This window comes from Mastigoproctus giganteus, chromosome 6, assembly GCF_048544385.1.
Source record: "Mastigoproctus giganteus isolate SK-2022 chromosome 6, ASM4854438v1, whole genome shotgun sequence".
NCBI lineage: Eukaryota > Metazoa > Arthropoda > Arachnida > Uropygi > Thelyphonidae > Mastigoproctus > Mastigoproctus giganteus.
In genome coordinates this window covers 223832011-223858394 of record NC_143580.1, presented here as the reverse complement: position 1 = coordinate 223858394, position 26384 = coordinate 223832011, and the positions used below count along the sequence as shown (strand labels likewise).

Below are 26384 nucleotides of genomic sequence, written 5' to 3'. Positions count from 1 at the left end.
TGATTAGTTTACAGGTAATATCTGACTAGGTGAAATATTGATATATAATTGGCTCTCAGCTGATGGAAGTCTTAATATATAGTCAAATGTGTGGCCATACTACATTGGTCTCAGTCAATAGACTTATCTGATTGTAATCATTGCTGTTAAAGTTGGTGGATCAAGATGTTTTGCAAAATTATAAATAATGTACAGATACTCTTCAGCAGTGGATAGGAGAAATCCTGAAGACCCGCAAAAAAAATAAAATACTTTGAATAACACTCTGCCATGACTAAACCATGACTATCTCACTGCACTACGTAAAATTTCATCTTCACATTCAGCTTCAATTTCTGAGAGAAACTAGTGAAACAGCCATGTGATCTTATAAAATTCACAGTTGAAATAAACACATTCATAATGTGTTCGAGATCCAATACTTTTCCCACAGAGAGCTTCTTGATGCACAAAACAGTAAATTCTAATGAGAGGTTCAGCTCGGATATCTATTATTTTCTTGGTTATTCTCCCCATAAGTCCAATGTTTCTACTAATCATAATTTCAGCACAGTCAGTTGTAATTCCTACCAGGTTTTGAATATTTAATCCTAACTTTTCATTAGATTGGCAAAAATTTTAAAAAAGATTTTAATTAAAACAGTGATAGAAAATCATGGAATCAATGATCAAAACTGCAGTACAAAATAAATTAGATATAAATGGAATTTTGAAGGAAAAACGGCATGGTTTTGTTAAGGATCTTAAACTACCTAGAAACCTTCTATCTGATCAACGATTGCCAGTATGGATTCTGCCAGTGTCGATCAACTGGTGATATTCTGGCTTATGTTACCCATTTATGGACAAATTCAATGAAAAAGTTCAGTGAAACACAAGCAATTGCTCTTGACATCTTAAAGGCTTTCGATTGTGTTTGGCATAAAGGTCTTCTAAACAAGCTTCCATCTTATGGTTTGCCAATTGTTTTTTGCAATTGGTTATCCGGTGTTCTCTCTGATCGCTCGCTGAGGGTGATGGTAGATGGCTCTCTGTCTTCTAACTTCTCCACTAATGCCGGAGTCCTCCAAGGTTCAGTTCTTTTCCCCACTCTTTTCCTCTTGTATATTAATGACCTTCTTCCATTGACTGGAAATCCTATCCACAGTTTTGCCGATGATAGCACATTGCATTCCACTTTCCATTTTGAGAAACCTTGCCCTGCTGAATCAGCTTCAACTTCTCGAAAATCTGCTATCAATTCCTCAAATGCCAATCTCCAGGTAATTCTCCAGTGGGGCAAAGACAACTTAATTGATTTCAATCCTTCTAAAACTCAGTATTGTCTTATATCTCGCAAAAAGGATTCTTCTGCTCCTATGCTTATCTTTGGTGACACTCCGATTTCTAGGCAAAATGATATATCTCTTTTGAGGATAACCCTGACTTCTAATCTCTCTTGGCACAAGCACATTACAAATATTGCTTCCTCTGCCTGCATCTAAAAAACTTGGTTTTCTCTTTCACTGAGAGCAAAAGAGAAAAGCTCTTTTCTACGAAACAGCTGTTCACTTTGTAAAAATCGCAAATCCAGCCTACCATGGAATATTGTTCCCACATCTGGGGGTGGTGCCCCCAAAACCTCTCTCAGGCTTCTTGATTCCATTCAGAAGAGGGCAGTTAGGTTAATTAATGATTCATCTCTAACAGAGTCTCTATACTCTATGTATGCTGAATGCCTTTTCTACAGATATTTCCATGGGCACTGTTCTTCTGAATTAGCTTCTATAATTCCCGTTCTCTCTCTCTCTCTCTCTCTCTCTCTCTCTCTCTCTCTCTTTCAAAACAGTAAAAACATGTTTGTTTGTTTGTTTGTTATTTGATTTTTAGGAGCATTAGCAACTAAGGCCATATTGCTCTGGGTTATGCGGTGGTCTTTCCCTGACCTTTCCACATCGTCCGTATTTGGTGGTGACGAGCTCGAACCCCGGTCTAATCAAGAAGCGTGTGCTACGCACTGCTACTCCTTCCCACCTGGCTACGGAAGTGCCTAGTACAAACATGTGCCGCTACCAGCCAACATCCATTTACTGTCCAACTTCACTTACAGAATCAACTTTTCATTCTTCCTCATTTATTCATTCAACTGCCGTTTTCTGGAAAAACCTTCTTTCGTACATATTTCCTGAAAATTAAAGTCTACAGAAGTTCAAGTCCAATGTCAACAAACATCTTCTTTCATCTTCTCAACCTCCAACCCAAGCACGGTACTAAGTACTATAGGTTCTAATACCTCTCGTGTTTTTGAGGTTTACATTAAAAAAAAAAAAAGAAAAGAAAAGAAAAAGCACATTAAACCAACGTGGTTAGCTATCTTGACAGAATTAAAATATTGGTAGAATAGTTACTGATTATCACCAAGCAGCACTTCTTCGGAACAACTTTGATAGACTTAAGGAATAATCAGGAAAGTGGCAGCTACGTTTTGCAGCAAAAGGTAAAATCTTATGCTTAGGGCTAATATAGCAGATATAATTATTCACTGGCTGGAGAATATAGCCTGTGAATAATTTTTATAAGGCCCATGCAGAAAGAGAACTAGAACAGCATTTTAGAGAGTCTTGCCAATGCATGTACAGGCAAGCAAATAGTAGTAGTGGCATGTGATGCAAGAAAGCAAGTCATCAGCCAAAAAAAAAAATTATAAAATAAATCCCTCTAAATGTTTGTCCAGTTCCTCCTTAAATTTATTTAACCTATAAACTTCCACAACGACAGATGGAAGTTTGTTCCACCAATTAACTACCCGCTGGCTAAAGGCAAATTTCCGCACATCTATTCTACATCTGTCTTTCCTTAATTTGAATTTATGCCGCCTTAGGTTCGTAATCTGAACAAGTGGAAGAATCCCATCAGAATTCAGTGTGCTCAACCCATTCAAGGCCTTATACACCTCAATCAGATCACTGCAGAGGTGCCTAGTTTCCAGCCACTGCAATTTGCAGAACTTAAGCCTCTCTTGGTAAGAGGATCCCTTCATTCCCCTCACCAATTTTGTTGCCCTTCTCTGTACACGTTCAAGCAAATCTACATCCTTCCTAAAATGACACCTCCAGACCTGTATGCAGTACTCAAGGCGTGGTCTGACCATTGCCTTATACAGATGGACAATCATCTCCTTTTCCCTGCTACCAAAATTCCTATATCACACTGACAAAACCCCATGACCTGCTCTGGCAGCCTGTCTGCATTATTCAGAAAACTTCATATATGACTGCACAATTACTCCCATGTCTTTTTCATTTTCTACCATCTTAAGTGTAGTACCACATAGCTGGTACATTTCTCTGGGGTTATTTCTACCCATACGCAGTAATTTGCATTTGTCAGGGTTAAACTTTAGTTGCAACTTCTCAGCCCATCTGCCCAAATTTTCTAGATCCTGTTGCAGCCATTACTGTCATTAACAACCCTGCCAACGTTTGTATCATCTGCAAACTTCGACACTAAGCCTGATATACCTTCATCAATATCATTGATAAATATACAAAACAAGAATGGACGCAACACAGAACCCTGTAGGACTCCACTAATAACATTAGTCCACGAAGAGCACCCACTGATTACCATCCTCTGTCTTCTCCCACTCAACCATCCTTTTATCCATTGTAGCAATTTACTCTTAATACCATTCTGCTCCAATTTGTACAGTAATCTTCCATCGCAATAGTGTTAAAAGCTTTCCTGAAATCCAAGTATATGATATCAAAATTATTTTTTGCATCCAGTTTCTTTGTAACCACATCATAATAGCCAATCAAATTTGTCAGACAAGACTTTCCCTTAACAGACCCATGCTGTGTCTGAATTATTGCTGCAGTCTTGTCTAGATGGTCCAGCAATGCATCTTTAATCAGTGACTCCATTATTTTACCCAAAACAGAAGTTAAACTAACTGGTCTGTAATTACTCTTGTCACCCTTCGATCCCCCTTTGTGAATTGGGAATACATTTGCACATCTCCAGTCCAAGGATGCTCTCATAATTATGGCTAATGGTTTTCTTACTTCCTTTGCCACCTCCTTTAATATAACTGGATAGATCCCATCCAACCCAAGTGCTTTCTTATGTTTAACTTCAACAATTTCTCCTCCACTTTGCTCTCAGTTATTACAAAATCATTAAGCACCCTGCTACAATTTGATAACCTTCTGCCATTTTCAAACCTTAATAACTGCTCATGTATAAATGTAGATGCAAAATATTCAGTTTGTTTGCTATCTGAGCAGGATCATCAACAGTCGAACCATCGATATCAAGTGGACCAATCAGATTCATCCCCTTCCTTTTAGAGTTTATATAAGTAAAGAAATCCTTGCTGTTTTTCTTAGCATCTTTTGTCAAAGATTTCTCATAATCTGTCTTCGCCTGCCTAACCTCCTTTGTGACCTGATTACAGACTAACTTATATCTGCCATAGGTTTCTGAGTCGCTTGATAATTTATATGCATCCCATGCAGTTTTCTTTTCTGTCACGAGTCTCATTAGTTCATTTGATAACCATTTAGGGTTAAACCTTGAACAATATTGTATACTAAATACAGTTATGTATGCATCAATCTTTTTATATTGTGAAATTCTAATATTTTGATATAACTTGTTCATTGTTTTGAATTATTAATTTGTATCGAATTAAAAAATCATTCTTAAAAATGCTATAAAAGATGAAAGTCGATTTGGAGTGTCATGTTTTTAACCAGAATGAATACTATTTCTTCACTGAGTTTGGTGTGTAAGGAGTGTGTCAGTTTTTAAAGAATACAATTTAAAATGACACCATGATTCCAAGCATAAATCCTTTGGTCGATATGAAGGAGCATTGAGAAAAGAAAAAGTGTTCAAATTTACAAAAAGAATTAAGAAAACAACAAAACATGCTGAAAATCTATCAGTCAAGAAATTTATCTGCTTCATTGCCAGTTATCAAGCTGCACATTTTGATCGCTTTTGAAAATAACCATTCAGTGATGGTTAATTTGTTAAACATTGTTTGTTAAAAGTTGTGGAAGAAATTTGTCCAGAGAAACGAACAATGAAAGAAGACATTAGTTTGTCTCAACAAATAATTATGTGAAGAGTAGAAGATATTGGAAAGAATTTGTTCAACAACTTTTGAAAAACAAATGAAATATTTTAGTGTGGCACTGGATGACAGTACTGGTGTAAATGACACAGCTTCATAGGTGTGATTAATGATAATTTTGTACCAGTTAAAGATTTTGTTGATCCACAGAGTATGCAAGGAACAACTACAGGACTGACCAGTCAACAGAATCTCACTTCACTTTTGGAATTTCCTTTATATATTGGTAATACATTTCTTCAGTCCACAGGAATAATTCCTTAGTCTAGCGATGACCTCATAATTAACCTCAATGATTCAATGCACTCACTCGCTCCCTTCCTTCCTTCCTCAAAATTACTGGGTAGAAGCCTTGCTCACCTTTAATCTTGAGAGTTGTTCTAACAAATAATCTTCTGAAATTTAAATACAGTAGGGTCTTGATTTAACAGACTATTTGGGGGAAGGGGGGGTCCGCCATTACTGAAAGTCTGTTAAATCGAATGTATTTTAAAAACATATTAATGATGAGCTCATATTAACAACAAGCTCACAATGTACAGGATGTATTAAAATGTTATCATAATGTATAAGTATGGATAGAATATTATTATAATGTACATTGAGTAATTTATACATGCCACTAAAACATCTGTTAAAAATATAATAAGAAATTTATGACAGTAACCAAACTATTTTAATTCAACACATCAAAAACTATACAATGTAACTAATGAAGTGTTTCCACCACTTTTTTTTTTTTTTTTTTTTCTTAAAGCTCACACAAAGTTGTTTTCAATGTGAACATTAGTTTTTTCATTGAAATCCATTTTAGAGGGAAAGAATACTTTAAAATTTTTAAACTCCATTGAATAAAAAACAAAAAAAAATTTAAACTCTATTGAAAAAAAAAAAAAAGTTAAAAAAGATTCAAAATATTCAATATTAATATTAACTTAATTGAAAGAATAACAATTTTCAGAGTCAGAAACAACTGTCACATGGAGGGAGAGGTTAATTCCTTGCTGGTAGAGGGTTCTGGTGAAACTGGTCCAGTTGATGAAGTGGTCTTGAAGAAATCATCAAGCTTCAGTTGCCTTACACCTTGGTGCTGCTTCCTTATTACTGTAGATCGAAATTCTCTAAAATATTCATAATAAGGAAGCACATTAGGGTCCGATGATGATTCAATATAACATATGATTTCATCCATATGTTGTCTTATAACAGACAATTTAGGATGAGGTGTAACTGATTCTTCGTCTTTGTCATCAGCATCGTCCTCTTGTTCTCCATGAAGAACATTTTCCACAATCTCTCCCTCAGAAAAAATTTGATAGCATGGATCACTTTCATCATTTTCAAGCCACTGTTCTATATCATTCTCAGTTGCATTTTTGTTGCCAGCCCTCAGAAGAGTGTCCTGAAAATTAGACGCCTCAACTCCCTCAAAGTCCATTTCAGATTCTACGTCGTACAACTTCGTCCAAGCATTGGCCAAAGTAGTATTCTTCATATCTTTCCATGCAGCTGCTAAGTTGAAGATAGCAGATCTGATGTATGCATGTAAATTTTATTTTGCCTCTTGTATCTCCTGCATCTTCTGTTTCTTCCAAAACAACCATCGCCTCTTCCAAAAACTTCTTCTTATACCTCTTACATGCAATGATTACACCCTGATCCATCAGCTGTATCAGTGAAGTAGTGTTAATTCTTCCATCCCTGCTAACTACCGCTCAGCAATAGGGTGAGCAGGTGCATTATCTAGCAGTAAAACAGCCTTCATTTCATTAGAAGGAATTTTCAGTACATCTGTCTGATAGCATAGCACATCAGACAGATGAGTGACACTATCAGATATAAATAGGTTCTAAATTTTTCCTTTAGGATAGAAATTTTTTGTCCATTGAATCTGAGGGCCTACTGTATTTCTAATTTCATTAAGTCCATCTTTGCTCGCACAGTTTCTTCTCTCCGTGAAGGATTTTCTCCTGTAAATATTGATGCAAAGTACATGTTCAGTTCATCTGCAAATCAGATGAGTTATCTAAGACTTTCCTGAACCCATTATATAACAGTTCAATCTGATTTGTTCTTCTCTTTTTTCGTATTCATATATGTGAAAAAGCCCCCCCCCCCCCTCTCTCTCTCTCTCTCTCTCTCTCTCTCTCTCTCTCTCTCTCTCTCTCTCTCTCTCTCTCTCTCTCTCTCTCTCAGCCTGATTTCTCATAATCTGCTTTATCAGCCAAACCTTTTCTGTACTATTAAAGATCAATTTGCAGCTGTTATAGGCTTCAATACTTTTTATGACTTTATAACTCTTCCATGCAATATTTTTATGCTCTATTAAACTGGCTCTATTTTTATGCTCTATTAAACTCACTATTCATCCCTCTCAGAATCCTCCTGCTATACTTTCTTAGCAGTACATATGCCTTCAAAGCTCCTGTGACAGTAGCTTTAAATGTATACCATAATTCAAATGAATTTGCACTCTGTAAGCTATCTACGGGTAATGAATAGCAGACATTCCTTGGGATTCTTGAGAATGTCAGAGATATTCTTTCAGATACAAGCTGGAATTGCTACCTAGGAGTCTAGAATGCTGATGGAATGGTTATTCATGTAACACTTGAAGGTGATTCTTGCACAACTTCTATTAGAATAAGCAGCGACCTGGAGTGAAGGGTGCTGGGGGTTTTAGGGAATGATGGCAGTCATCATGAAACAGGTGGGTATATGGGATGTGTCAGGATAACTAGGAATAGGTGCATGTATACCAATGCTAGAAGTATAGTAAATGAATTTGATGAATTTGAAGTGTTGGTCAAGACATCAAAGGCAGATATTGTTGGGATATCAGAGACGTGGTATCACACTGATATTAAGAATGTGGAATTGGAATTTGGGGAGTACAATGTGTACAGAAAGGTTAGACAGGATAGAAAGGGAGGAGGGGTCATGCTGTTAATTAAGAAAAACAAAATCAAAAGACGTGCATCCAGTTGATATGGATGAACAGTGCACTGTTGAGTCAGTTTGGTTGACATAAGCGCAAAAGCAAAAATAAGAGGAGTGTGCTATAGGCCTAATGACTCGAATGAGCACAATGAACAATTGTACACAGAAATAGAGTGGGCTAGTAAATCAGAATGTCTTATAATGGGGGATTTTAACTTCCCAGATATTGACTGAAACTTGTGGGTTGGTCACTCACACACTAGTAAAACTTTTGTGGATTTATTGGATGATTGTTTTCTGCATTAGCATGTTCGAGAGGCAACCAGAGGGGGTAATACTCTTGATCTGGTTACCAGCAGTGATCAATCGTGTATTAAGAATTTGCAGATAAAGGAACCACTAGGTGGCAGTGATCACAGTGCACTGATGTGGGATTTACTTAAAGAAATAAAGGTGAGTACAGTGGTCTCAGACAGTTTTTAAATTCTGTACAGTGGGATGAACTGACGATGTTACCAACAGTAAATTCTAAGTGGGAAGCATTCAAGGAATTAATTGTGGAAGCTACTGAAAGTTTCATACCTATTAAGAAATATTGTTCATGATTTAGGCCTAAATGGTTATCATATGAACTAATGAGACTCGTGACAGAGAAGAAAAATGCATGGGATGCATATAAATTATCAAGTGACTCAGAAGCCAATGGCAGATATAAGCTAGTCTGTAATCAGGTCACAAAGGAGGTTAGGCAGGCGAAGGCAGATTATGAGAAATCTTTGGCAAAGGATGCTAAGAAAAACAGCAAGGATTTCTTTACTTATATAAACTCTAAAAGGAAGGGGATGAATCTGATTGGTCCACTTGATATCGATGGTTCGACTGTTGATGATCCTGCTCAGATAGCAAACAAACTGAATGAGTATTTTGCATCGACATTCACACATGAGGAGTTAAGGTTTGAAAATGGCAGAAGGTTATCAAATTGTAGCAGGGTGCTTAATGATTTTGTAATAACTGAGAGCAAAGTGGACGAGAAATTGTTGAAGTTAAACATAAGAAAGGCACCTGGGGTGGATGGGATCTATCCAGCTATATTAAAGGAGGCGGCAATGCAACCAAGCAAACCCCTAACCATAATTATGAGAGTATCCTTGGATTCAGGGGAGATCCCCATGAACTTGAGATGTGCAAATATATCCCCAATTCACAAAGGGGGATCGAAGGGTGACAAGAGTAATTACAGACCAGTTAGTTTAACTTCTGTTCCGGGTAAAATGATGGAGTCACTGGTTACAGATGCATTGCAGGATCATCTAGACAAGACTGCAGCAATAATTCAGACACAGCATGGGTTTGTTAAGGGAAAGTCTTGTCTGACAAATTTGATAGGATATTAATGATGTGGCTACAAAGGAACTGGATGCAAAAAATAATTTTGATATCATATATTTGGATTTCAGGAAAGCTTTTGACACTGTTGCACATGGAAGACTATTGTACAAATTGGAGCAGAATGGTATTAAGGGTAAGTTGCTACAATGGATAAAAGGATGGTTAAGTGGGAGAAGACAGAGGGTGGTAATCAATGGGTGCTGCTCTTCATCGACTAATGTTATTAGTGGAGTCCCACAGGGTTCTGTGTTGGGTCCACTGTTGTTTTGTATATTTATCAATGATATTAATGAAGGTATATCAGGATTAGTGTCGAAGTTTGCAGATGATACAAAGGTTGGTAAGGTTGTTAATGACAGTAATGGAAGTGTGCTACTGCAACAGGATCTAGAAAATTTGGGCAGATGGGCTAAGAAGTGGCAACTGAAGTTTAACCTTGACAAATGCAAAGTACTGAATACGGATAGAAATAACACCAGAGAAATGTACCAACTGTGTGGTACTACACTTAAGATGGTAGAAAATGAAAAAGACCTGGGAGTAATTGTACAGTCAGATATGAAGTTTTCTGAGCAATGCAGACAGGCTGCCAGGGCAGGTCATTTGGTTTTGTCAATGTTATATAGGAATTTTGCTAGCAGCGAAAAGGAGGTGATTGTCCCTCTATATAAGGCAATGGTCAGGCCACACCTTGAGTACTGCATACAGGTCTGGAGGCCTCATTTTAGGAAGGATGTAGATTTGCTTGAGCATGTACAGAGAAGGGCAACAAGATTTGTGAGGGGAATGAAGGGATCCTCTTACCAAGAGAGGCTTAACTTTTGCAAATTGCAGTGGCTGGAGACTAAGCACCTGTGCAGTGATCTGATTGAGATGTATAAGGCCTTGAATAGGTTGAGCACGCTGAATTCTGATGGGATCCTTCCACTTGTTCAGATTACGAACCTAAGGGGGCATAAATTCAAATTAAGAAAAGACAGATGTAGAATAGATGTGCGGAAATTTGCCTTTAGCCAGTGGGTGGTTAATTGCTGGAACAAACTTCCATCTGTAGTTGTGGAAGTTGATAGGTTAAATAAATTTAAGTAGGAACTGGACATGCATTTGGAGGGAATGGTGTGATTTTTTTTTTTTTTGGCTGATGCTGCATAAGCTCATACACTTGCTTTCTTGCATCACATGCCACTACTACTACTACTACTTGAGTCAAGTGGACTGAATTTTGGTGAAGTCCAGTCATTCTGCCCTTCTGGTTGCACCTTCATGATGGTGGTGGGACTATTAGTAACTCTGAGTATAACCCGCCTCGTGTGTGCATTTCCTAAAATACAGCACTACTATACTGGAGGTAACAGCCCAGGTGGGGATGAGCATCATGGCTTTCTTTGAAACTTGACTTTCTCCAGTCCAACTTTCTTAACAGTGAGGTAATTTTCCTTGGTGACATTAATGTTCACAAATCCAGCTGGTTTCCCATCTCCTAGTTCACATGGACCCAGCTGATCAAGCTGCTAAGTCTTTTGCAAATACTGATGTCCAAAGATGGGCAACTTGTATGGTAAGATCGGCAAAAGGGCAACCATACGAAAGACCCCAATTATGTGGACTACAGAGTTTGGCAAACAGGCACCTTAGAGGTGACCTGATTGAGGTTTATATGGCTCTGAGAGGGATTATTAAAATGAATGAAGACATGTGTATGTTCCCTGTTTATGGCAGCTCCCAGGCATGTGCCTATCTCTACCTAATGTCTCTGTGAAGGAAAAATCCTCTGTACAATGGGCCTGACATAGTATTAACACACACTACAATACTGCAGTATGTGTTATCCATGTCAGGCCATTTTTCCAGCAGGGAGCAGCTGTCTCCTGGACAGCCAATTCCCGGCACCCGTTCGACGGCATGTGGAGCTGGGCCTGTTCCAATAGTCTGCTATAGCACAAAGTCCTGAATCCACTGGTGGGTGTGCCATACTAGTGGATGCCAGCAAATCCCATACTCAGGGTGCCCAATCCGGAGTACCAGCAAAAAAGAAAAAAAAAAAAAAAATATATATATATATATATATATACGTGGAATATGAAAACAAAGATGTGGAAAAACAGGAAAAATAAGGAAAAACAAGGAAAAAACAGTACGTGCACCTGAATGCGCAAAGCAGCAAAACAGGATACATGTATATAAATAAGATAAAATATAGAAAATAAAATAAAAATAGATGGAGAAGTTATTAAACACAAAATGCCGAACCTAGTTGAAGAAAAAAAAGAGAAAAAGAATGTTAAGATCCTATAAAAAAAAAAAAAAAAAAAAAATAAATAAAATAAAATAAAAAATAATAATAATTATTAAGTAGAATTAAATCCAAATTAATGCCGAATTAACAGGCCAATTATATGTACAAAAGCTGAAAGAAAAAGAGGGAGGGTGATAGAGATAAAAATTATAAAATAAAAATTAAAAATTAAAAATTAAAAATTGGTACATAGATCAGGTATTTCATCAGGGGGCTACACCTGATCATGTACCAAACACTGTGTTTCTATGCAAACTCATGCTGATGGAGAAGCTGAAGAAATGAAAAGGAAATAAAAAAAAAAAATAAAAAAAAAAAAAATAAAAAAAAAATAAATAAAAAAATAAGAAATTTTTTATATATCTCCATAAACATGAGTGAGGTAGCCCCAACGCAGTGTATTTAGATTAATAAATTAAGTAACGTAGTGTAACCGCAAATGCAGTGTATTTAGATTAATAAATTAAGTAACGTAGTGTAACCGCAGTGTATTTAGATTAAAAATTAAGAAAATTGAGTAACGCAAACGCAGTGTATTTAGATTAAAAAATTAAAAAATTACGTAACGCAGTGTATTTGGAAATAAATTGAGTCGATAGTATGTAATAAATAAATAAATAAATAACAAGGTAGCGGTATAGAAAAAGGAAGCAATGCAAGGTAGGGGAGGGAAAAGAAGTTAAAAATACAGAGGCGAAGATAGTGAGAATGAGGAAAGTGAGAATGTCCGAATCACCCTCGTATTACACTAATAGTTCAACGGACGGAAAGACGAAGAGTAGAAAGTAGAAAGAAGTAAAGCGAAGGAAAAGAGTTTAAAGGATACTAGGCAAGCTGGGGATGTAAGTACCCAACCTCATAGAGAGGGCCTTGGCTGTGAGAGTGTTAGTAGAAGTGGAAATTAATACCGCTAGCTTGTATTGTATATTTTACGAAATAAAATAAAATAAAAAATATGAAAAGGAAGAAAATTAAATACCTATGATAGTTGGCAGAAGCGAGTTGAGTGAAATATAATTAAGAAATGATAATAAAATATGCGATCATGATTAATAAGGTACAATTACGCGAATATGATTAATAAGAATGGAATGCAAACAGAGGGAAAACTATGACAACGATGGTGGAGTTGCTCAGAAGAGAAGAACTATGGGAGCCCTCTGTGGTCAAAATAAAATAGAGAAAATAAGATTGGACATAAGTAATTATTGATATTAAATTACGAAAATGAAAAGAAAACTTAGGAAGTGAAAGAACACGAACATCGTTCTAATAGAAGTTATAATAGAAGTCATTATGTGTGATCACTTTCCAAGTGGTGGAAATACCACCATTCAAATGTACAACTATACAACTATACAAGTATCGAATTAACCCTAATCAAGGTGGAACATGGTGAAACCGAATTTTTCTTTAATGAAATCAGAGAGATTTTTTTTTTTTAATAGGAATGTCATTATTGCGAAGTTTGGTATAGAGATCATTCAAAGCACCAGCGAAAAGTGATTGATTGCTACTAATATTAGCTAAACGGATAATTTGTGTGTAGATTATATTTTTATGAACCTTAATCGAAATATTCGAGTTCCAATTTGTTAAATAGATAATATTAAAATTAAATTCGCTTCTTTTGTCAAATAGTTCTAAATTATGACGAAGAGGAGGTCTATTTAAAGTAATACTTAAATCCAAAAAATTTGCATGCTGGTTGCCAAAGTTTTCTTTATTGAGAGTGAGTTCAGTTGGATATATGGATTTAGCAATATTTTCAAAATGAATGTTGAGAATAAGAATGTCATCAACATAGCGGAATGCATAAAAATTAAGGTTCGGGTTGTTATCAATAAATAGATGTTCGTAATAATGGAGAAATAGATTAGATACTATGCTAGAAATTTGTGAACCCATGGGAACTCCTATGGATTGTTTATAAGCATATTTACCATCGTGGATGTAATTGTTTAGGATACAGAGGTTGATGTAGTTATTCCAAGTAACCTCATCTGTTGATATAACGTTTTTGTATTTGAGGAACAATTGATGAAGTACATTAACAATTAGGTGATGCGGTAAGGAGGTAAATAAGTTGGTGAAGTCATATGTTTCAATACTAAATATGCTGGAATATGCATTGGAATTAAAAATTTTAATAATACTGTGGTTGTTGTTAATGATCCAAGTGGTAGGGATATTAATAAGGATAGTAGTTAACAATTTGAAAAATTGTTTACCTGGATGATAACAGCCACTTTTTTTGGCACTAGTGATGAATCTGAAGCCAACTGGATGTTTATGGAATTTGGCTATCATATACAAGAAAGGCAAAGTAGAATTGCGAATTTTGGTATGCAATTTTTTATGCAAAGCTATAATTTTTTTGATGATGGTATTAATGCCGAGATTACAGCGTGAAAAGGTGGAACTACTTTCTACTTCATTTTTGAGGGTGGTGTAATAAAATTGCTTGCAGAAGATAGCAAAGTTATTAGAAGCCTTATCTACCGGAGTGATGATAAATTTTTGTTGTAAATCTGAGATGGCTTTTTTCAGGTTAAAATACTTGGTATGCGAATTATTATAAAGGTAGTAAGTTTTAGAAATAATTTTTTTAATGTCTTGAAATGTGACATTTATCCAATTATAGAAAGCTTCGTGTGGTATTGTATATTTATATGCTAACTTGTTGCAAAAATTCAAGATATTCAGATAAATATCTTTATATATATTATTGAGGTTGGCCTTATGGACTGGTCTGAATTTAAAACCTTTTTCCATAGCGGACTTTAGTGGAATGTTGTTAATAATGTCCAGGTTACCAGTAATAATATGTTTATGATATTGATCAACGTAAGGAGCATATATGGGATCATCACAGTGACATGGAAGATCTAAAGCATGTAAGTTGCCTAAATTAGTAGCTAGAGTTTTATAATTACAAATTTTAAGTCCAATAGGAGATTCATAGTTGAAGCAGTGATGGATCTTGAACTTGAAATTATTATAAAATGGGAGAAAATTATTATGATTATTAAGTAAATAATGCCAAGGAATTTTATCGAACCAACTATGAGTAAATTTAATAGTACAGTATTCATTACTGTATGTAGTAATGCGACCTAGTCTAAAGAGAGAGATGTCTAAAATAATATGCTTAAGTTGAATATTTTTACATTTAAAATTGCTAATAAATAAAGTTAAGGCTTTTAGTATAGAGTTTTTAATATTAAAGAGAAAAAGAGAAATGTTGTGTACGTCAAGAATGGTATTGTCCCAGGAGCTAATAATATTACGAAAATTGTGCCGAATATGCCTATGATGACGATTTGATTTATTTCCACGTTTGTATCTACGCTTATTGTTATTGAAGAAATGACTAAGATGGAATAAATTGTAAATGCAGTGGCTGGTGTTTAAACAACCATTGCTTAAAAGAGTTTTGTTAAAAAATCTATTGTTTAGGCCGTAGGGATATAAAGATTTATAAGTGCACATAAATAGATTCTCATAATAATCACGAAGAACGTTGTCATTGATAATGGCAAGTATTTTAATTTTAACGTTGTTGAAGCCATGGTGGTGAAAATGGAAAAGTTCTATTTCAGTATCTAAAATGTTATCAAGTAAAAGATTTTTACTTTTGGATCTGTGCCCATTGATTCTAATATTAAGAGAATTTGTGGTTTGTCCTACGTATTTAACATTGCAAATATTGCATGTGAGCAAATATATGACATTTTTAGTTTTACAAAAAGGAGGATAAACAGAGTTAGATTTGGATTCGGAGTTATCCATCATGGGACAAGTGAGACATCGTTTATCTAAACATTTTTGAAAAAATAAATTTTGGTTTAAAATATGTGTAATGTACTCAGGTTGGTTAGGGTTAGGGGAACGATTCTCCTGTTTAATATTTAACACTACATCCTCAGGAGTGGGATGTAGCGCAACACGTTTTCTAGCTGAACTAGGGGCAACACAGTGCTGACTCGCCGTATTGTTTAAAGAGACGTAGTGCATGACAAGTGGGGTAAAAATTAAATAGGGCAAATTGTGTTAGCAACGAATCCATCTAAAGGGAAGGAGTGGGGGTTGCATTTAAAAGTAAGGAGTGGGGGTTGCATTTAATATTAGAATCAATGGGCACAGATCCAAAAGTAAAAATCTTTTACTTGATAACATTTTAGATACTGAAATAGAACTTTTCCATTTTCACCACCATGGCTTCAACAACGTTAAAATTAAAATACTTGCCATTATCAATGACAACGTTCTTCGTGATTATTATGAGAATCTATTTATGTGCACTTATAAATCTTTATATCCCTACGGCCTAAACAATAGATTTTTTAACAAAACTCTTTTAAGCAATGGTTGTTTAAACACCAGCCACTGCATTTACAATTTATTCCATCTTAGTCATTTCTTCAATAACAATAAGCGTAGATACAAATGTGGAAATAAATCAAATCGTCATCATAGGCATATTCGGCACAATTTTCGTAATATTATTAGCTCCTGGGACAATACCATTCTTGACGTACACAACATTTCTCTTTTTCTCTTTAATATTAAAAACTCTATACTAAAAGCCTTAACTTTATTTATTAGCAATTTTAAATGTAAAAATATTCAACTTAAGCATATTATTTTAGACATCTCTCTCTTTAGACTAGGTCGCATTACTACATACAGTAATGAATACTGTACTATTAAATTTACTCATAGTTGGTTCGATAAAATTCCTTGGCATTATTTACTTAATAATCATAATAATTTTCTCCCATTTTATAATAATTTCAAGTTCAAGATCCATCACTGCTTCAACTATGAATCTCCTATTGGACTTAAAATTTGTAATTATAAAACTCTAGCTACTAATTTAGGCAACTTACATGCTTTAGATCTTCCATGTCACTGTGATGATCCCATATATGCTCCTTACGTTGATCAATATCATAAACATATTATTACTGGTAACCTGGACATTATTAACAACATTCCACTAAAGTCCGCTATGGAAAAAGGTTTTAAATTCAGACCAGTCCATAAGGCCAACCTCAATAATATATATAAAGATATTTATCTGAATATCTTGAATTTTTGCAACAAGTTAGCATATAAATATACAATACCACACGAAGCTTTCTATAATTGGATAAATGTCACATTTCAAGACATTCAAAAAAATTATTTCTAAAACTTACTACCTTTATAATAATTCGCATACCAAGTATTTTAACCTGAAAAAAGCCATCTCAGATTTACAACAAAAATTTATCATCACTCCGGTAGATAAGGCTTCTAATAACTTTGCTATCTTCTGCAAGCAATTTTATTACACCACCCTCAAAAATGAAGTAGAAAGTAGTTCCACCTTTTCACGCTGTAATCTCGGCATTAATACCATCATCAAAAAATTATAGCTTTGCATAAAAAATTGCATACCAAAATTCGCAATTCTACTTTGCCTTTCTTGTATATGATAGCCAAATTCCATAAACATCCAGTTGGCTTCAGATTCATCACTAGTGCCAAAAAAAGTGGCTGTTATCATCCAGGTAAACAATTTTTCAAATTGTTAACTACTATCCTTATTAATATCCCTACCACTTGGATCATTAACAACAACCACAGTATTATTAAAATTTTTAATTCCAATGCATATTCCAGCATATTTAGTATTGAAACATATGACTTCACCAACTTATTTACCTCCTTACCGCATCACCTAATTGTTAATGTACTTCATCAATTGTTCCTCAAATACAAAAACGTTATATCAACAGATGAGGTTACTTGGAATAACTACATCAACCTCTGTATCCTAAACAATTACATCCACGATGGTAAATATGCTTATAAACAATCCATAGGAGTTCCCATGGGTTCACAAATTTCTAGCATAGTATCTAATCTATTTCTCCATTATTACGAACATCTATTTATTGATAACAACCCGAACCTTAATTTTTATGCATTCCGCTATGTTGATGACATTCTTATTCTCAACATTCATTTTGAAAATATTGCTAAATCCATATATCCAACTGAACTCACTCTCAATAAAGAAAACTTTGGCAACCAGCATGCAAATTTTTTGGATTTAAGTATTACTTTAAATAGACCTCCTCTTCGTCATAATTTAGAACTATTTGACAAAAGAAGCGAATTTAATTTTAATATTATCTATTTAACAAATTGGAACTCGAATATTTCGATTAAGGTTCATAAAAATATAATCTACACACAAATTATCCGTTTAGCTAATATTAGTAGCAATCAATCACTTTTCGCTGGTGCTTTGAATGATCTCTATACCAAACTTCGCAATAATGACATTCCTATTAAAAAAAAAAAATCTCTCTGATTTCATTAAAGAAAAATTCGGTTTCACCATGTTCCACCTTGATTAGGGTTAATTCGATACTTGTATAGTTGTATAGTTGTACATTTGAATGGTGGTATTTCCACCACTTGGAAAGTGATCACACATAATGACTTCTATTATAACTTCTATTAGAACGATGTTCGTGTTCTTTCACTTCCTAAGTTTTCTTTTCATTTTCGTAATTTAATATCAATAATTACTTATGTCCAATCTTATTTTCTCTATTTTATTTTGACCACAGAGGGCTCCCATAGTTCTTCTCTTCTGAGCAACTCCACCATCGTTGTCATAGTTTTCCCTCTGTTTGCATTCCATTCTTATTAATCATATTCGCGTAATTGTACCTTATTAATCATGATCGCATATTTTATTATCATTTCTTAATTATATTTCACTCAACTCGCTTCTGCCAACTATCATAGGTATTTAATTTTCTTCCTTTTCATATTTTTTATTTTATTTTATTTCGTAAAATATACAATACAAGCTAGCGGTATTAATTTCCACTTCTACTAACACTCTCACAGCCAAGGCCCTCTCTATGAGGTTGGGTACTTACATCCCCAGCTTGCCTAGTATCCTTTAAACTCTTTTCCTTCGCTTTACTTCTTTCTACTTTCTACTCTTCGTCTTTCCGTCCGTTGAACTATTAGTGTAATACGAGGGTGATTCGGACATTCTCACTTTCCTCATTCTCACTATCTTCGCCTCTGTATTTTTAACTTCTTTTCCCTCCCCTACCTTGCATTGCTTCCTTTTTCTATACCGCTACCTTGTTATTTATTTATTTATTTATTACATACTATCGACTCAATTTATTTCCAAATACACTGCGTTACGTAATTTTTTAATTTTTTAATCTAAATACACTGCGTTACGTAATTTTTTAATTTTTTAATCTAAATACACTGCGTTTGCGTTACTCAATTTTCTTAATTTTTAATCTAAATACACTGCGGTTACACTACGTTACTTAATTTATTAATCTAAATACACTGCATTTGCGGTTACACTACGTTACTTAATTTATTAATCTAAATACACTGCGTTGGGGCTACCTCACTCATGTTTATGGAGATATATAAAAAATTTCTTATTTTTTTATTTATTTTTTTTTTTTTTTTTTATTTTTTTTTTTTTTATTTCCTTTTCATTTCTTCAGCTTCTCCATCAGCATGAGTTTGCATAGAAACACAGTGTTTGGTACATGATCAGGTGTAGCCCCCTGATGAAATACCTGATCTATGTACCAATTTTTAATTTTTAATTTTTAATTTTTATTTTATAATTTTTATCTCTATCACCCTCCCTCTTTTTCTTTCAGCTTTTGTACATATAATTGGCCTGTTAATTCGGCATTAATTCGGATTTAATTCTACTTAATAATTATTATTATTTTTTATTTTATTTTATTTATTTTTTTTTTTTTTTTTATAGGATCTTAACATTCTTTTTCTCTTTTTTTTTTTTCTTCAACTAGGCTCGGCATTTTGTGTTTAATAACTTCTCCATCTATTTTTATTTTATTTTCTATATTTTATCTTATATATATATATATATATATAAATAAAATAATAAATAAATTAATTAAAATATATATAAAAAAATGGTAATATTAAAAATAACTAAAATTAAAATAAAACTGCAAATTATGGGTAAAAAAAAAACAAAAAAAAAAACAACTATGGGCAAGGAGAAAAAAAAAAAAAAAAAAAGGAGTGAGATATTACTGAGTGGCTTTCAGCAATTGTCTTCTTTTTCTAATGACACTAAGACAAAAAATGTTGAAAAGCATTAAATCTAAGACAAACAAGTGTAATTCACTAACAGTACTTATTAAAACTGTTTGAAACAACAGAGATCTTTCTTCAGTATACAGATTACAATCTAATAATACATGTTTCCAATCTTCTTCAATCCTACAAATACAAAAACTATCTGTTGCTATATCTAACTGAAACAGTTTTGCATTTAATGATCCATGCCATGCCTTGTCAATATAAAAGAAGCTGTCATAGCTGGGACAGCTATGACTGAATGAAGATAGATGGTTATAGACCTATGTGAAGAGAGAAGCAAATAATTTGTATTTTCTTTTATATACTATTTTTTTTTTTTTTTTTTTTTTTGTTGGCCAGTGCAACAAAAGCATGTGGCTTCCTTGCACTATATGGCTATTACTTCGACAAGACTATTCCTTTATCTACCAGAATACCAGACAATCCTAAATACCCAACCAACACTCTTGATTTTTTTTTTTTTTTTACAAACAACCTTCCCAAGTACACGGTAGAGGTGGGTGGTCCTCCAGGCATCTCAGATCACAACTTGTTGATGGTCTCTTCCTCAATAAAGCCTTTCTTTTGTGGCCATTCTCAACCTATGTTGTTTGGCATTACAAGAATGGGATGATCTGCAAGATTTATATTCTTTTACTTGGTTAGATTACTTTTTTAAATCTTCTGACATCAATGTTTGCTTAGATTGAGTCAGCAAAATTATTCTTGTCGGGATGAAATCTTTTATTCCACACTCCATCTTAAAATCTCATCTTTTATCTAAACCTTGGGTTTCCAATAAATGCACTAAGGCTGTTCAAGATAAGAATGTTGCATATTACAATTGGCTGGCAAGCAAATCACCAGGTTTATTTTCTGCCTAAACTAAAGCTCACAACAATTAAAAAGCTGTTATTAATCAGTCCAAACTGCATTTTGAACAGGCTAAGAATAGAAAACTTGCCTCTTGCCTGAAAGGTAGTAGAGCATTTTGTTCTCTTACCAAAGCTATTGGCTGGAACTTTTGCCCATCTCTACTCTCACCTCTTAAAACCTGATGAGTCTATTGCCACCTCTTGGCCTACTGGCATCCTACTTTCTTTTAACCCTCGTACTAACGATCTTGGCAAACCACCTCCCATTACCAGTGCACTCCGTCAATGCCTCCTGTAGCCTTTGAAAAAAAAAAAAAAAAAAAGATGTCAAAAGAATTTTGAACAGTCTTGATACCAAGAAAACACCAGATCTGGATGAAATTTCCCCACTTTTTTTCAAAACCTCTTCTCCTGTTCTGTGTCACCTTTTTACACTAACTTATTTCACTGGGCTTTTTTCTTCTGCTCAGAAATTTGCTCACATCCAGCCAGTTTCTAAAAAAGTGGGTGAGAAATCCCTCTCATCCAATTATCATCCCATTATACTTCTACTGTTTCTAAACTAAAGGAGAAATCCATTAACTGCTAAACTATCTAGAAACCTTCCATCTGATCAATGATTGCCAATATGGATTACACCAGTGTCAATACACTAGTAATATTCTGGCTCATGTTACCCATCTATGGAAAAATTCAATGGAAAAGTTTGGAAACTCCAGCAGTTGCTCTTGACATTTCAAAGGCTTTGGATCATGTTTGGCATAAGGGTCTTTTAAATAAGCTTCCATCTTATGGTTTCCCAACTGTTTTTGTAATTGGTATCCAGTTTTCTCTCCGACAACTTGCAAGTGATGGCAGACGGCCATCTAACTTTTCTACTGGTTCTGGTGTTCCCCAAGATTCAGTTCTTTCCCCTGCTTTTTTCTTCTTGTATATTAATGACCTTCGTGCATTGACTGGAAATCCTATTGCTAGTTTTGCTGATAATTGCACATTGCAATTCACCTCCCAGTTTGAGTAATCTTGCCCTGCATAAGCAGCTTCAACTTCTCAAAAATCCACTACCAATTCCTTTAATGCTGATCTTAGGTAATTCTCCAATGGGGTAAACATAACTTAGTTAATTTTGATCCTTTTAAATTCCATCCTATCTTATATCTTGCAAAAAGGGTTCATCTACTCTATGCTTATCTTCAACAACACTCAGATCTCTACAGAAGATTACATATTTCTATTAGAAATTACCCCTCTAATCACTCTCTCCCTTGGCATAAGCACATCACAAATCATGCTTTCTCTGAATCTAAAAATTTGGGTTTTCACTTTTGCTCCTGGTGTTACTCTTCTTAACAGCTATTTACTCTGTAAAAATCTCAAAACTGCCCTGCCAAGAAATATAATCCACATCTGGGGAAATGCCTCCATAACTTTCAGGCTTCTGAACTCCATTCAAAAGAGGGAAATTAAGTTAATTAATGACCCACCCATCTCTTACAAAGTCTCTCACAGACATTGTTTCAGTAGCATGCCTTTTTCTATAAATACTTATTAATACTGTCATCATGGGTACTATTCTTGTGAACTGGTTTCTATAATTCCCCCCCCTCACACACTCACACACACACAATTTCCCTCTCTTCCAAACCAGTTGAAACACATGCCATAACAGTTAGCATCGTTTTACTGTCGAACTTCAAACTCACAGAACAAACTTTTCTTCCTCCTCATTTATTCCTTTAACTTCTGTTTTCTGGAACAACCTTCTTTCACATATATTTCCCAAAAATTACAATCTACAGAAATTCAAATTCTAATTAACAAGTATCTTCTTTCATCTTCTCAACTGTCAACCCATGCACTGAATTCAACAAATCTGTTAGACAGTTTTTTGGAATATGCACATTATTTTATTTTGTTTATTTATTTTTTTTTTTAAAGCAAAATTAGGACTTACCTAAAATTGGTTTATACAAACTAGTTGACCAACAAATATTTGGAAATATATATGGGAGGTAATGCTTCTTGAACTTCTCAAAGAGAATATGGAAACATTTTTGGAATCTGTTATCACATTTGTCTCTCCATTCTATCTTGCTTACCTTAAAAAAATTATATGCAATAATGATAAGAACTTTCATTAACTTAATTTTATGGAACTATTGATATTAACTTTTAAAATAAACTAGATTACATTTATGGTGAAATCTTAAAGGTTTGGACTGCATAAAACTTAAGAATTATGGAATAGACTTTAATGTTATAACAAATTTTAACATTAAATACCCTTATTTCAATTAAAATTTATTTATTCTTCTCATCAAATAAAATATGAGGGTTATCTCAAAAATTAATGCACAATATGCATATGTTCCTCACTCCATATGCTTGCATGACTGGCATTTATCAGGATAATAATTCGAAGTTTAACCTTAGCAGTAGTTTGCTCAAAACAGATATCCTGCATTGAATGGTTTCACAAAGACTTTTAAAAAGGGATGGTGATATTTCTTTGGGCAATTACAGTTTCAGATCAAAGTTCTTAATCAAAATTGAAACTTTATGTGGTTGAATATTGACACAAATGTTGCAGGAGGTGCATATTGATTAAACAGATTGTAGCACTATTTCATGTTGGTGTCAAAGGTTTTCTCAGTCAAACCGGTGTTGAAGACAAGCAATGCACTCAGGTAGACCAAGAAAATCTATGAGCAACACACAGGCAGAAATACCAGCAATTTTGAAGGAGACAGATGTATGAACTGAGAAGAAATAGCTAACAAACATGGAATACCAAAATCATCAGTTTTTTTTTTTTTATATTATAATTGAGGCACTACAAAATCAAAAACAAAAGGTCACCACACAATCAGTCCCACATTTGTTGTTAGATGAACAATGAGCAAAGCATAAAGAAACTGCAATGCAGTTACAAGTTACTAAAAAGAAGGTGAAAATTTTTTAGAACACATCACTGTCATTGATAAGATATGGACATGCAACTTTGACCCTGAAATCACAATCAGCTCGATGGAAGCATCCATCTTTGCCATGCCCCTCTAAACGTTGCCAGCAGCAATCGAAGATGAAACAAATGGTCCTTGTGGCCTATGATTATAAGGGAATTATTGCTACTGTGCCACTTGGAAAATCAGTAACTGGAGACTACTATGCAACATTTGTGTATCAGAAATTATGCCTGAAAAATCATCAGAAGCAGCCACAGGTGTTGGAAGCTGGTGTGTTTGTACTCCATAATAATCCAAGGCAATCCTGTTTGTACTCCACGATAACCTAAGGCAATCCAATTATGATCTATTCCCCAAACTAAAAGAACCACTGCATGAACAAAGATTTCTCTCGTTAGAAACACTGAGTGCAACCATGATCCAATGCATCAGATAGCTTCCCTTCAGCAGATGGTTAAATGGCATTCAAAAATTACCCAAACGCTGGGAAGCAGTCATAAAGAGACCACATTAAAAGTTTTTAATGTAAATTATGTTATAAAATAAATTAATTTTAAATTAACCACTTTTGTGTATTACTTTTGGAATAATCCACACATTAATGAAAGGAATAAGTAAAAATAAAAAAATAAAAATCAGACAAAAGCTCAACTGAACACTTTGATAAGATCATTGTTCATTGGCTGAAAGTGTGAAATAGAAAGAATGAGTATAAAAAGATTATGAAAGTGTTTAAGAGAGGGAAGAGAGTTTAAAAAAATTTAAGTTAACTGTCAGCAAGGTCCCAGCAAGCCATTTCAAAAACACAAGTAACCAAAAGTAAATAAAAAAGCACACATATACGGTAAAAGATAAATAAATAAATAAAATAAGTACAGAGGTTCAGGATTGCTAAAGTTAAATGATTAAGTCAGCAACTTATGCAGAATGAATGAATTGTTACACCAAAATTCTGGTAAACCAGCATTCAAAGTATACATTTCTTCCATTCTGTTGATTCTCATGATACACAAGTGTGCATGCACACAAATTACATCTTCTCCCAAATGTAAGTCACAACTAGGCAATACTGTAGATAAGAATAACTGTTATTCCATACAGAAAGGTGCCAACTTTTTTTTAAATTGCACAGTTTTGTGCAGTTTAAAAAATTCCCAAAGAATCCATATGGTGGGCCAATTACAGATTTATGCTAACTCAAAATGCTCACATATTTCAGAAAATGTTCTGAAGTATAAAATTCACATATATATGAAAATACATATCTCGATAATAGTTACTTGTCATAATGTAAGATAAAAACAGATACATCAAGTGATTCTAGTGAAATGTGATGCCATGTTCAATTCATCACCTCATTATAATGAAATTACATACAATGGACCACCCTTCCCTTTTTTGAATGAAGTGATACTTTACTTCAAATCAGGCATCTGAGTTTTAAAGGCACCTTCAAAACTAAAATGACAAGAGAAGTCAGCAGCTGTAAAATATCTACCCAGTCAGTAACTCAGATTTTTAAATGTATAGCAGATTCACCTGTTTGGGCAATGCTATAGAATTTAAAAAGATGCTTTACTTCAAATCAGGCATCTGAGTTTTAAAGGCACCTTCAAAACTAAAATGACAAGAGAAGTCAGCAGCTGTAAAATATCTACCCAGTCAGTAACTCAGATTTTTAAATGTATAGCAGATTCACCTGTTTGGGCAATGCTATAGAATTTAAAAAGATGTTAACAACTTAGACAGAACTCTGGATAACAGTTTTGGTCTCTACGTTGAAAATAAGCTGAAACCTTAACCCCAAGTACTTGGCTTTGGCCTTCACTGGGAGCAGAATAAGCCTCACAATCAAAAATCAACTGCAGTAAAGTAAGCCAATTTCATTTGACTTCAACTACTGTGTTCAGGTAATGCCATAGAATTTTAAAAAAAATGTCAGAAACTTAGGCAAACATGTGGTTAGTACTAACCACAGGTTTGCCTAAGTACTTAGCCTTGGCCTTTAGAGGGAGCAGAATGTTCCCCATGATTGAAAATCGAATGCAGTAAAGCAAGCCAAATTTATCTGACTTCAACTATTGCATTCAGGCAATATTACAGAACTGAAAAAGAGATTGGCAACTTAGGCAGAACTACGGATAATGGTATTTATTTTTAAGTTGTTGTTGTTGTTTGGTTTTTAGGAGCATTAGCAACTAAGGCCATATTGCTCCAGGGATATGCAGTGATCATTCCCTGACCCTTCTGCATCCTCTGTATTTAGTGGTCACGGGCTCGAACCCCGGTCTAATCAAGAAGCATGTGCTACGCACTGCTGCTCCTGCCCAACTGGCTATGGAGGTGCCTATTTTTAAGTTGAACATAAGATGAAGCCTTAGTATGAGTACTCAGCCTTGGCTTTCAATGGGAGCAGAATGATCCTTATGATCATTCTGCTCCCATTGTGCAAACATAGTAAGGCATACAAATTTTATTTCATTTTAGATTGCATTCAGATCTGAAAAAAAATTGCCAAGCTCTGATCTTGCAATTTAACTGTGTATTTAGCCTCAATGGTTAGAAGCTATTTATTGGCTCATGTTTTTTTTTTACTCTCTTATCATTATACTATGAGGTAAATCCTT

The 26384-nt window shown here is 34.4% G+C and overlaps 1 protein-coding gene across 5 annotated transcripts in view; it reads right to left on the bottom strand.

Moving 5' to 3' along the window:
- The window catches only part of LOC150085023 (ral GTPase-activating protein subunit alpha-1), a 529619-nt gene that overhangs the window by 414033 nt on the left and 89202 nt on the right, over positions 1–26384 (bottom strand). For all 5 annotated transcript variants that reach the window (XM_090376739.1, XM_090376741.1, XM_090376740.1 and 2 more), the window contains exon 7: positions 22746–22890. In XM_090376739.1, the coding sequence (XP_090232865.1) occupies positions 22746–22890 (145 nt within the window). The remainder of the gene's footprint in view (positions 1–22745; positions 22891–26384) is intronic.